The sequence below is a fragment of the Sminthopsis crassicaudata genome, chromosome 2 (assembly GCF_048593235.1).
Source record: "Sminthopsis crassicaudata isolate SCR6 chromosome 2, ASM4859323v1, whole genome shotgun sequence".
NCBI classification, from domain to species: domain Eukaryota; kingdom Metazoa; phylum Chordata; class Mammalia; order Dasyuromorphia; family Dasyuridae; genus Sminthopsis; species Sminthopsis crassicaudata.
The window spans coordinates 536,606,252-536,618,749 of record NC_133618.1 but is presented as its reverse complement, the minus strand read 5'-3'; the positions used below and the strand labels follow the sequence as shown (position 1 = coordinate 536,618,749).

The 12,498-nt window shown below is 40.3% G+C and overlaps 1 protein-coding gene across 2 annotated transcripts in view; it reads left to right on the top strand.

Annotated features, from left to right (window-relative positions):
• CORO2B (coronin 2B) overlaps window positions 1-5,688 on the top strand; it is a 232,616-nt gene extending 226,928 nt beyond the window's left edge. For both annotated transcript variants that reach the window (XM_074294705.1, XM_074294706.1), the window contains exons 11-12: window positions 1,239-1,378; window positions 3,487-5,688. In XM_074294705.1, the coding sequence (XP_074150806.1) occupies window positions 1,239-1,378; window positions 3,487-3,618 (272 nt within the window). In that variant the 3' untranslated portion in view covers window positions 3,619-5,688. The remainder of the gene's footprint in view (window positions 1-1,238; window positions 1,379-3,486) is intronic.
• Window positions 5,689-12,498: the final 6,810 nt, after the last annotated feature.

The following is a 12,498-nucleotide window of genomic DNA, read 5'->3' as shown; positions in this document are numbered from 1 at the left end:
GTGAAAACTCAGAATACAGTGACTGGTACATCTTAGACACTGTATTAGTGCTTATACCTTTCTCTTCTCTTTTCCCAAGAGACAGAAACATAATCTCATGCTTAAGTCTAATTACAAGATTTATCAATAACTACCATGATATACACATACAAAAAAGATACAGGGGAATATGTGCTACTCAACTCCACTGGCCATATTGTTTGTTTCTCTGCTGTCTGGTCTCTGAGAAGCAAAGTGCCACATGTTAATAATTCAAGGAAACTGGCTGAGTTCGGAACTACAAACTAAGTCTGAGTGGTAACAGCAGTTAGGGTCAGTGCTATCTTATTTTCTGGGGGCCAACAGAAGCCCTTTTCAAATACACTACTCTAAGAACATACTAAAGAAGGAACTAACCAGGTATCCAAAGGTTTGGTAGGAGAAAGCTATTAGAAAGGGAGATTCCTCTGAGACATAAATATGGTAAGCTCCTTTACTAAAATGGAAATAAAATTAAACCTCATTAAGTGTCTTATTTTTGCAAGTGAACACAAGGTAGATTTGAATTAAGCTTGCACACAAAACTTCAAATTTGTTTAAAAATAAGAATGCTTTTAAATGGCTTTAAAAACAAAGTTCTTAAAATCATTTGATGTCAAGGGCTATCCTCAAGGAGTCATCAGCCATAGTGTCTATGTGTGTGTGTATGTGTGTGCGCACGTGCATGTGGACATGCATGCATATGTGTGTGTCTGTATGAGAGAGAGAGAGAGAAAGAGAGAGAGAGAGAGAGAGAGAGAGAGAGAGAGAGAAAGAGAGAGAGAGAGTGAGAGAGAGAGAGAAAGACAGAGACAGAGAGACAGAGAGAGAGAGAGAGAGAGAGAGAGAGAGAGAGAGAGAGAGAGAGAGAGAGAGTGAGAGAGAGAGAGTGAGAGAGTGAGAGTGTTATTCTCTACCCCAAGAGAGGGCAAAGAGGCTCAGTCTGATTATATTTCATCAGACATGTATGATTATTATTTATGGATGAGCAAATTGAGGCCAGAGGAAATGCAGCAGTGGTTCACAGTAACAGTAACAGAGCTGGGATCAGAACACTCCTTCCTAAACTCATATTCCCATACTAAAACAAGTTAAAAGGTGGGGGGGGGGGAGGGTTAAACAGGGAGGAAGTATTGCCCAAGAAAATATAATTGTCACGACAGCTCACTAATCCAGTTGGTCCTGTTACAAACCCAGCTGACAACCTCTTGCCTCCCTAGATCCAGTGCTGATGTCTTTAAAAGAAGGCTATAAGAAATCTCCCAAAGTGGTGTTTAAGGCCCCAGTCAAAGAAAAGAAGAGTGTTGTGGTCAATGGAATAGATTTATTAGAAAATGTCCCACCCAGGACAGAAAACGAGGTAAGGAACATAAGTTATTACATCCATGAGCCCTCAAAGAGGGAGACCTTTAAATTTCAATTATGTGTTTCAGACCTTCAAACCGGCTTCCCTCCCAGCCATCTTTCTTTTTGTGACAAACTCCATAAGCAGCCTGCTGTTAGCTTCCACTGCTGCTCTGACCCTCATAAATACCATCTGGAGAAGGGAGGGGGAGTAGGGTTTTCCCCCCATCAAAAACCTTAAATTTACTTTTGCTAAGAATTGTGTTTCCTGTCATGGATTCAGTTTCAAGCTATTATTGTTGCTAGCTGTTACTGGTGTTATAAATCACAGTCTTCACCTGCCGAGATGTTTAGGTGGTGATGGCAACTGACAATTCATTGTTATGTATTTTTCTTGAGGATGGAATGTGAGAAGGGCCAGAACAGGATTTATCCCTCATGCCAGAGGCAACACGGTTTAGTAGATAACAGGCTGGGCCTGAATTCAGGAATTGCTTTGAATCTTGCTTCAGATTGTTACTAACTGAGAGACTCTGGATAAGTCATTTAATCTCTCTCAGCCTGTTTCCTCAGCTGGGGATCATTATAGGGTTGTTATGAAAATCAGGTAAGTGATAATATGTATGTAAGACATTTTGTAAAACTTAAAATACTATATGTGTATATATATATATATACATATATATGAGCTCTTGTTATTGATTATTAAAAGATTTCATGAACTTTTAATTGTCATGTGAACCTAAGCCCCTCTCATATAACCACATACACATTTTATTAGATCTTCCTAAGGATTTCTCCCTATAACCCTGTAGTTCTGTAAAGATGCCTCAAAGATATTGTTGAAAACACTTCACTTACTCAAGAGTCACTTATCTAGTCAGCTTTACCTGAATGGAACTTGGAAGTTTTTAAAATATTGGCTTCAAAGCAACACAGATCAAATGCTCTAATACTAACTTGTATTTCTTAGCATATTAAGATTTCCAAGGGGTGCCATCCATATATGTTTGTGAGAAAGATGGAGTGAGTAGTATTGTTGTTATTCAGTCACATCTAATTCTTCAGGCTAATTGGCTTGCCCAGCTAGTGAATGTCTGAGGCCACATTTGAACTCATTTTTCCTGACTCCAGGCCCAGAACTCTGTCCACTATGCCGCCCAGCTGCTTCTATCATTTTCAATTTGAAGATAAAAGGGAGGTTTAAGCGGGTTAATTGACTTGCCTAATTCACACTTAAGTGATGGTCCTCTCTTTCTAAGTCCACTGTTTTGGCGGACTCTAACATACTAAAGTTATTATCTTTTGCCCATTGGACAGTGCTTCAATCTCCCCATCCCACTGGCTCAGTGCTATTGACTGCTTACCTGGTTTCTCAGCCCATAACAAGTTACAGAGGATGGGGGGAAGACTCTAGAGGCGGGGACTCTGGGTAGGCACAGAAAGCTATAAAAAATAAAATACCAGAACTACACAAGTAGAGCGATCTGGGGCCATTTAGCGAAAGGGAAAACAGCCGTAGACACTTCAGTGGTCCCAAGGGCATTCCTGTATTATATAGCATTGATGTCTATGATGAAGATTCTGAATCATAGAGAAAAGATTGAATCTTGTTTACTGTGTTGTATCTTAAAAGGCAGAGGAATACATTATACATTTTGGAAAGATTTCCATCCCAAATGGTTAAAGCGAAAGGAATAGAGCTTTGGCTTTTAAAGGGATATGCGTCAGTCATCTGGAAAATTCACTTACATAGGGCAGTGCATTCCCTGATGATGCCAGATAAATGAGACGCTGCTGTATTAAGCCAGAATAGGGCCAAGGCTCGTTCTTGCTCAGAAACACGGTGACCAGGCCTGCAGTACTCTAATTTAATAAGATCTTCTGGTTTGCAGGAGAAAATGGCCACCAGCACTTAGAGCAGTGGGTGGTGAAAAGCTGATTCACTGAGACTCGGGGATGGTGAGAGGGGTGTGTATATGTGCTCAGAACTCTGGGGGAAGGTGAGATTTGAAAGCCTTAGGGTTGGGGGTGGTGAAGCCTTCGAAATGAGGGCACTATCCCAGGCGCTCACTTTTCTCTTTATTCTCTTTCCACCCCCATCTGTTTGTCCCTCCCTCTCAGCTCCTCCGAATGTTCTTCCGACAGCAGGACGAGATTCGGCGATTGAAAGAGGAGCTCTCCCAGAAAGACATCCGCATTCGGCAGCTGCAGCTGGAACTCAAAAACTTACGGAACAACCCCAAGAACAATTAGCTCCCCAAAGGCTCATTTTCTAAATAAACTCTCTGTTTATATTTGCTCTTTAATTTTCCTCCCATTCACTCTCTCCTCTACCCATCCCCCAACCTTCTTCCCCATCCCCATCCCCACCCCCACCCCCAAGACAAGCCAGTGCTTGAGCAGCTTGCCAGCGGGCTGCGCTCACCGATAACTGGAATTATGTGCTTTGGTCCCTTTATCTCCCACTAAAAAGAGGCAACGGATGACCCTGTCGGACTGACCAGTACTGCTGTAACTGAAAACTACTGTCCTTGGAGAGGGCTGGCTCTGGATTTCTACCCGTACGGTTTTCTTGGAGAAGCTAGTGGGGAGCCTCTCTTCTGATGGATCACCAGATTATAGATCTCACCAAGAGGAGCTACTTAAAGCTGGCCGGGAGACCACCTGGAGAAGCTGGGGGAAGAAGCCAGGCTGACTGCGATTAACTTTTCCCATGCAGAGGGCGGCAGCGGGAAAACACAGCTCTCAATAGCTGGAGCTCAAAGCCACTTGCTTGTAGATGCCATAAAGTAAGGGCTTAATTCGCTGATATTATTCGAAAGATTCCCTTTTCCTCCTCTTCTTCCACCTCCCTCCTCTCATCTTTCAAAGCAGCCCCTATAAACCTCAGTTCTTAACTTGGAAGAGCCAGGTTTCCTTCTTTTCCCTTTTCCACCAAAAAACAACCTCTGTGTCTTTAAAACCATACCAAACACCTACTGAAATAATAACCATCCCTTGTATTGGCATAGCACATTTATATTTTTCAAAGCACTTGAACATAAATGATTTCATTTGACTTTCACAATAATTCTGTGTAGTAGAGCCGGGATTTTATTCCTGTTTTACAAATGAGGAAACCAAGGCATGAAGTAAAGTGACTCACTCCAAATCACCCAGATAATGGCACAGCATGAACTTAAATCAGGTCTCCTAATGCAGGTAGGGTTCTTCTCATAGTCATGATACCATTATCAGTGGAGTTTATCATGTGCAAGTCACCCCGGGAAATTTTAACATGAGGGAAATCCTTCTACACTCTCAGCATAAATTGTGCCAACTGTCTTACAAAGACCTGGACTGAGCCTTTTCGAGCAGTGAGGCACTTCTCCTTTTTCCTGGTCTTCTCTGGTCTCCTCCTCCCAAGAACTCAGGCTGAGATGATGTCCTCTTTTCTGGGAAGTATGAGACTACAATGGCCAGAATTTGGGCCTCTAAGGAAGACAGAACAAGCCTTCTTTTCTTCTTTCTTCTTCTCCTTGTACATCTCTTTCTCCTCCTCTTCCTCTTCTTTTCTCTCTTCTCCCTCTCTCTGTCTCTTCCTCCCTCCTTCCCCTCCTCTCTTGTCTCTTTTTCTCTAGCTCTCCCTCCCTCTTTCTTCTTTCTTTCTCATTCCCCCTTTTCTGCCCCTCTTTCTCCTCTCTCCTTTCTGCCTCTCTCCCTCTTTCCTCATTTTCTGCCTGTCTCTCCTTCCTTCTCTCTCCTTTTTCTCCCTTCTTCATTTCCCCTCCTTTCCCCTTCTCTGCCACTCCCTCCCTATTTCTCTCTCTTTCTCTCCTCTCCTTTCTCTCTTCTTCCCTCCATATCTCTTCCCACTCTCATATACTAGTCAAATATTATTCCACTCTGGTTCTTCTGCACACATCTCTTTCCCTGTGGGCACAACTACAGATATCTGGGCCAAACACATCTGTTTATGTTTGTGATGACTAGATGGCAAGGCCAGGAAAGCTATAAAGCCCAACAGCTGGGTTTATCACTGTTAACTTTTCCAGTGCTATGTGCCACAAGCCAAGTAGCTACACAAACCCACCACATGGGAGCTAAGTCCACATGAGCCACTAGCTACTGTGGACTTCTAACCCATTCCCTTGCTTTCTCCCACTATTATGTAGGGCCTTTTACATGACTGTCTAGCACTAGCTGGATGAAAGTATTTCTCTGTTCACTCACACCTTTTGCTTTCTTTCCCATCTCTTTACTTGAACTGTGTTGTCTCCTGTGATTATTTATGCCGCCACATGAGGATAGTATTGAAATAAAATGTTTTCAAGATATCAAAAATGGACTTGGTAGTCTCCTTTAGCCTCTGGTTGTTTTAATTGTTTCTGTAATGGCGGTATTTTGGCTAGTGGCCCTATAGCCATATCCACTGCCTTTCCCAGGGAACAATACACACTTATTCATCCTGTACCCTGACTTCATTCATTTTTTTCTTTAGCTTTTCATTCTTTCATTTATTCATTCTTGTGTTCACTCATCCAAAAAATATTCACAGTCCTGAATTTAGACACTGTATAGCAAAGAGTAGAATAAGACATAGTCATTGCATTTAATGAACTTACACTCTCTCTAGTTGAGGGCACAAAGCTAAGATATGAATAGGTAAATATAAGGCCATATAAAATTAAGTGCTAAGTTTGAACTGTGGTGGTCAGGACTAACTTGATGAAGGAAACAGGACTTGTAGTTGTCCTTGAAAAATGTATTTGAATTGGTGGAGAAGAAGAGAGTGAGCATCTACGGAAGAAGCAGAGCTCACTTGGAATTAGGGAGGGTGCCATAGCAATCTTTTCTAACTTCATTTCTGAGATGTGGATCAGAGAGGTGAATCAGCTTGTAGAGCTTCGAACACTGAGGTGATACCATGTAACTCTTGATAAATATGCCCTTTGGAGGCCAAGAAATATGTTCTTACAGGAATCAAAGCTTTGGGATCAATTATGGAGTTCCCTAAGCCTAGCAGACACCTAGATAGGTTATCATACCTACAATCTCTCACCCCATAACAAGTGAGCATCAACAAGCATATATTAAGTGCCTATAATGTGCCAAGGACTGTACTAAGTGCTAGGGATACAAAGAAAAAAAAAAGCTTGTCCCTGTTCCAAGGAGCTCATGGTCAAATGGGGGAAACTGAGGACTTAGAATCTCCTAGAACTTAGAATTGGATAGACACTTAAAGATGATATAATCTTTAATTTTAAAAGTGAATTAATAGACCTAGAAGGGTTAAGTAATTATCTCAAGATAACCAGTGGAAGAGTCCACAATGATTTTGGGTCTCTGACCCCAGATCCAGGGTTCTTCCCACCATATCATTGGAGTGTTGAGCTATCTTTGTATAATCCCCAGCTCTCTGTGATGTCCCAAGTGCCTTGCCTAATATACAGATTCCTTGTGACCAGGGCTTCAAAGCCTAGGAGAAAAGTAGCTAGTGATTGAGGCTCCCAGACTTGACTAAAAACTAAAGTTCAAATTATTATGCTAAGCACTGGGCACATTAAGGTTAACCAGAGAATTAGGACCCGAGAACTTGGGGGGGGTGGATCCAGTGGAAGTCAGTGGACTGGCTCTGAAATAATCTAGATGGGAAACAGGCTGATCATAAGGCTGAGCTCCTTAGATATAAGTAATAAAAGTCCAAAAGTGAGGTTAAAAGAGAATTCTTAAAACTCTCTTTTGGAAATAGGATTTGGGATAGAGTGGATAGAGTGCTGAAGTTGGAATCGGGAAGCTTGAATCCAAATCCTCGCAAAGATCCTTACTAGAAGTGTGATCTTGAACAAATCAACCTCCTTTCTCAACCTCAGTTTCCTCATCTGTAAAATGGGTATGATAATATCCAACCTCAGAGGGCTGTTATGAGGATCAAATGTGATCACAAATGTGAAGTGCTTTGCAATTCTTGAAACATTATATTAAGGCTGCTAGCTATAAGAAACTGTCACATAATCCTGCTTTAAGCACCTTCTCTAGGGATTTTTAACAGATGGTTGCCTATGACTTAGTGGATAAGATGAACAAGATGACCAGTTCTTCCCTTCTCAATGCCCATTTTAATGTTTTTGCTTATAGCCAAGCAAAAATATTCACTGTCCATCAACCAAAGCAATAGAGATACAAAGACAAAAGTCATAGCCCCAGCCCTCAAGGAGGTTACATTCTATCAAGGAAGGAAACATATGCTTGTAGAAATATATACAAAATAGATACAAGATGATTTGGAGGGAAAAAAGTATTAGGAGGAGCCATAAGAGACTGAATTTTTAAGGAAATAGTTTGAAGTGTAGAACCCCTGGATGACATAGTAGGTAAATTGATAGCCTAAAGTCAGAAGGACTCATCTTCCTGAGTTCAAATCTGACCTCAGACCCTCACTATGTGACTGGGCAAGTTATTTAACCCTGTTTGCCTTATTTCCTCATCTGTAAAATGAGCTAGAGAAAGAAGTGACAAATCTGATCTCAGGATCTCTGGAGGAAAAAATTGGCAAACTACTCAAGTATCTTTGACAAGAAAACCCCAAATGGGGTCAGAAAGAGTCAGATAGGATGGAACAACAAAGAAGCAGAGGAGAGGGGCAGTGAGTACATTCCATTGGGAGTAGCCTAGACTGGATAATGAAATGTCTCATATGAAGAACAGCAAGAATGTCAGATTGGTTGGACTATAGCTTACAAGATAGGGAATAATATGGAATAAAGCTCTAGAGAATGTAGACTGAGGTCAAATTGTGAAGGCATACATGACAAATAGAATTGATAAATGCTTCTGGAAGTGAAAGGGAACCTATGGAGTTTACTGAGTAGGGGACTAAAATGGTCAAGTCCACCATGTTTTCACTTTAAGAAATTTCCTCTTGGCAGCTGTGTGGAGGTTGGATTGGAGATAAGATATCTCTGCCTCACTGATCCCATCTGAAATGCCCTTTCTTCTTATCCATCAGTTCCTAAAGACCCATATCTTCCTTCATGAAATCTCTGACCATCCTACCCCACATTTATATTTGTTCTTCCTGACCATCCAGGTCACTTACTGCTCTACTTAGTCAACACTTAGGATAGGCAATCCTATTGGCTCAGGTACCATCTTTCCCTTATTATGTTATACACTGCAAGAAGCCAGAGATTGTGCCTCAGACCAGCCACTGTGCATTAAATCATAGATGTATAGATATCTCAGAGATAAGCTAGTACAACTTTTTCATTTTAAAGAGAGGGAAACTGAGACCCAGAGACAGAAAATGACTTGCTCAAAATCACAGAGTAGGTAGATTTGAACTCTAATTCCAAATTCAATGCAGCACTCTTTCCCCTATGTCATTGGATGGTTTGGGCATCTTTTCAAGCAGACTGGATAGCTTTTTTTTTTTTTTTGGTTGGAGAGAAAGTTTTTCAAGTGGGACTCTGTGAGTTCTGAGGTCCTTTTCAACTCTGGATAACTGTTATTTCAGCATTCATGTCTCCCTGGGAGCCAGCAACTCCATACTAGGTAATGTATAGACAGCTCAATGCTCCAATGTTTTCCCTGATTGGCCTTCTTTTTTTCTAAACTACTAAAGCACTTACTATAGCTTCATATCTGGACACAGTAAAATCCTTGTGGGCTCCAACCTTATGTAAACTTTGAATTTCCCTTACTTCGGGAAACTGAATTGTATTAATGGAAAAAAAAAAAAAAGGTAACAACCAGCTCCCTTTGCAGCTGTGCTGCTGACCTGGCAGAGGCCCTGCCAGCTGCCTCCCCCAGCATCCCCAGCTCCCCTCAGGGCTGCTCAGAGCAGCATGGGAAGCAAAGGCAGCAATGACTGCAGGCCCAGAAAAGCTCCCAGGAAGCAGACCTCATTTTGGCAAACTTGCCCAGCCCTGGGGAATCGCAGGCTGGCAACAGAAAGGAAGTTTGTCATCTCAAAGCTCCTACTGCAGTGAAGACGGGGGTTGGTAGGAGGCAGTTGTGCTTGTGTACCTATGTACTCTATTTGGAAACAACTCACAATGAGTATGTTCCCTTTTTGTGACCTCATGCCTGCAGATGCAAAGCTGATATCTTTACTCGATCATAAGTAGCTGAAGCTTAGAGGTTGCATTGTTTTCCTTCTTTGTCTCCCTGACATCTCTACTGAACATAGTAAGTGCCTTGTGAATGATTATTTAATTGAAATTAGCCTTACCTATGGATAGACCAGGTAATAATCGAGTGGAACCAGATGACCCCAAAGAAGCCCTGCCTCGGAATCTTTCCCCACCACAACCACACTTATCCAAAAGACAAACCAATACTCATTCATTCTTTTGGGTTCAGCATTATCCTCTTCATATTTTAAAATATGATATTTATTTTAGATTTAATAAATAAAATTAAATGAAAATTTTTAATATGTAAATTTTTCTGGGAAGAAGAAAGAAATAAGCACTTATTAAATATCTACTATGTGTTAGGCACTATGCTAAATGCTTTACAAATATCTATTTGATTTAGTTAGGAACTGAAACAGACAACCACAATTCAATAACTTGCTCAGGGCCATATGACTTCTTTTCCAGTACTTAAAGGTGCCTTGACTCATTGTACAATAATGAAAAGAGCACCATGATGAAAATCAGGTATTCTAATCTCAGGTTGGCCCCTCACCAGGCAAATCACTTGACCTCACCAGTTCTCAGTTTTCCTCATCTGTATTATAGATGTTCTTACTAGACCCGGGGTGGGAGACTTAGCAGGGGAGAAAAGGCAGAAAAAGGAAGTCAAGGGTTACTAAAGACCAATTTCCCAGAATTCATAATTTATATCCTTCAATCAAGAATTTCAAGGCCAGGACTGACCCTGGACATGAAATGATTACTTGAAACTTGAATCTAACCAGCAGGTGGCAGATGCTATGACAGAATTTGGGCAATTATAACTAGACCATCTTTGCTTAGGGTATCTCAGAACAGTGCCCAATCCTCCCTAAAAACAACGATGATGACAACAATAACATGGTGAACTTGACAGAGACCCTGTCTGCCTCTTAACAAAAAAAAAAAAAAAAAAAAAAAAGTACACAAATGAACAAGCATCAGAAACACTGCAGTGTATAGATCTGGAATCCTGGAGGTAGATGAAATAAACTTTCCCTCAGGCTATCAGGGGGGTCAGGCAGTATAGTAACAAACAGATCTACAACTCTGCTCCACTAGAGGAATTGAGTACCACTGTACAGCCGAAGTATAGAATAAAGAAGCAGAGGGAAAGAATGTTGAAGAAAAGAGAGAGGACTAGAGGAGAAAAAAGGAAAACAATTCAATGACTAAGTCAGGCTTTTTCAATCAATCATAGATTGTCTCTCCATCAACTGACTCTTATCACATTGAGAAGATTCTTGGTGAAAAAAACAAATACCATAACAACAAACCAATGTAGGTTAACAGCTCTTGAGCAGAACAACCCTTTCATTTTTAATACTAGTATCAAGAGAAGGTAAACCCCCACCTGACCCTTTACCTTGAAGTTATACCAACCAATCAATCAGTTAACATTTATTAAGTTTCTACTATGTGTCAAGCACTAAACTACCTTAGTTAGCTTAGTAGTTAAGAGATAACTACCAGTAGTGACCTCTTCCTGGAATCCTTTCTTAATTTATCTATTCATTTCTAAGCATAATGGATCTCCTCAAGATAAAAATCCATGGTTTACTCTATTTACCCTTCCTTGTTCCTGTTCATAGAATTCTAGGGTTCTGTGTAGCTGACAAGCTTAGTGAATGACAGAGGACACTGGTATAAGGGGTTTGAAAAAAATGTTGAGCTAAACATGAGAGGAGAAATTGGAGATATAAAAGTCTGCAAGGGAAACCAGGTTATTCTTCTTAAAAGAATGGAGTTGGCCTATTCTGTGATAACCTGCACCTGAAAAGCCCTGGGGATTCTGAAGTAGAGATAAATGTTGGCCATCTGGCCTAGAGACTAGCACCAGATTGCACTTGTCCTTCCTATCCCATTCCAAGACAGAGCTGCTAGGTACTCAATTTCCTGAGTCACAGCAACAGATTAGGCACTGACTGATTATGGAGATTTGATGTGAGTGGAAAAAGCTTAGGTGATCATTTTTACTAGCTTCCCACTGTGAATAGCTCAGGTAACTGCTCTGGGAATTTTGAGTTAACATGCTGCTTAGAGGGTTGTGGTACAGTGGAAGGTGTTATTTTCTCTAGGTGGAATTGAACAGAATGAGTACATTGGTGCTAACTTGCCCTAAAATGTATCTAATGAATTGATTAAAATTTTATAAAATGTTTTTAAGAAACTGATAGCAAAACAGCTAAATAAGGGATGTGAAGAAGCATCTTTCTAGTAAGATAGAGGCTATAAATGATAATCTAATTAGATCATGTCAAACCCTAGACTAAGGTTAGAATATGGAATTTCACCCACAAAAGGGCATCCTCAAGTGTTGGGAGGTACATGTAATAGATGGAATTATTTGGCAGCATACACCATGGACCTTACCACTCTAAAGTAGGAACAATACTTCCTTTCCATGTATCTTCTTAAAATGTATTTTTAACTTTGTTTCTTAAACATTTAGCAAAGCATTTATTTTCTCTCTCTTAGTTTCCTGCCCCCCCCAGGAAACAAATTTTAAAAAACCCTTTTTTAATACACATAAAATGTAAAATAAAACAAATTCTTGTATCAGATCATATGTAAAAATGACTTTTTAATTTCTATACCTTGAATCTTTGATTATTTCTTTGAAATAGAATGTTCATATAGCATGTTAAGGGTTGATTACAAAGTGTTTTCCCCACAGCACTCTCATGTGATGAGTAATTAAATATTACTGATATTTCTATTTGACAGTTAAGGAAATCTACTCAAAGACAACAAAATGACCTTACCAGAATTATGGAACTCTAGTTGTTCTCTCTGAGATTCAGGACTTCTGACTCTAAGTTCAGTACTCTTTAATATATCAATTACTTAGGAAGCAGTGTAGAAGAAGTAGTAGAAGGAATGCTAGTCTTATAGTAAAAAAAAAAAAAAAAAAATCTAAATTCAAATCCTTACTTTTTCAATGACTGAATAACCTTAGGAAAATGTCAACTCT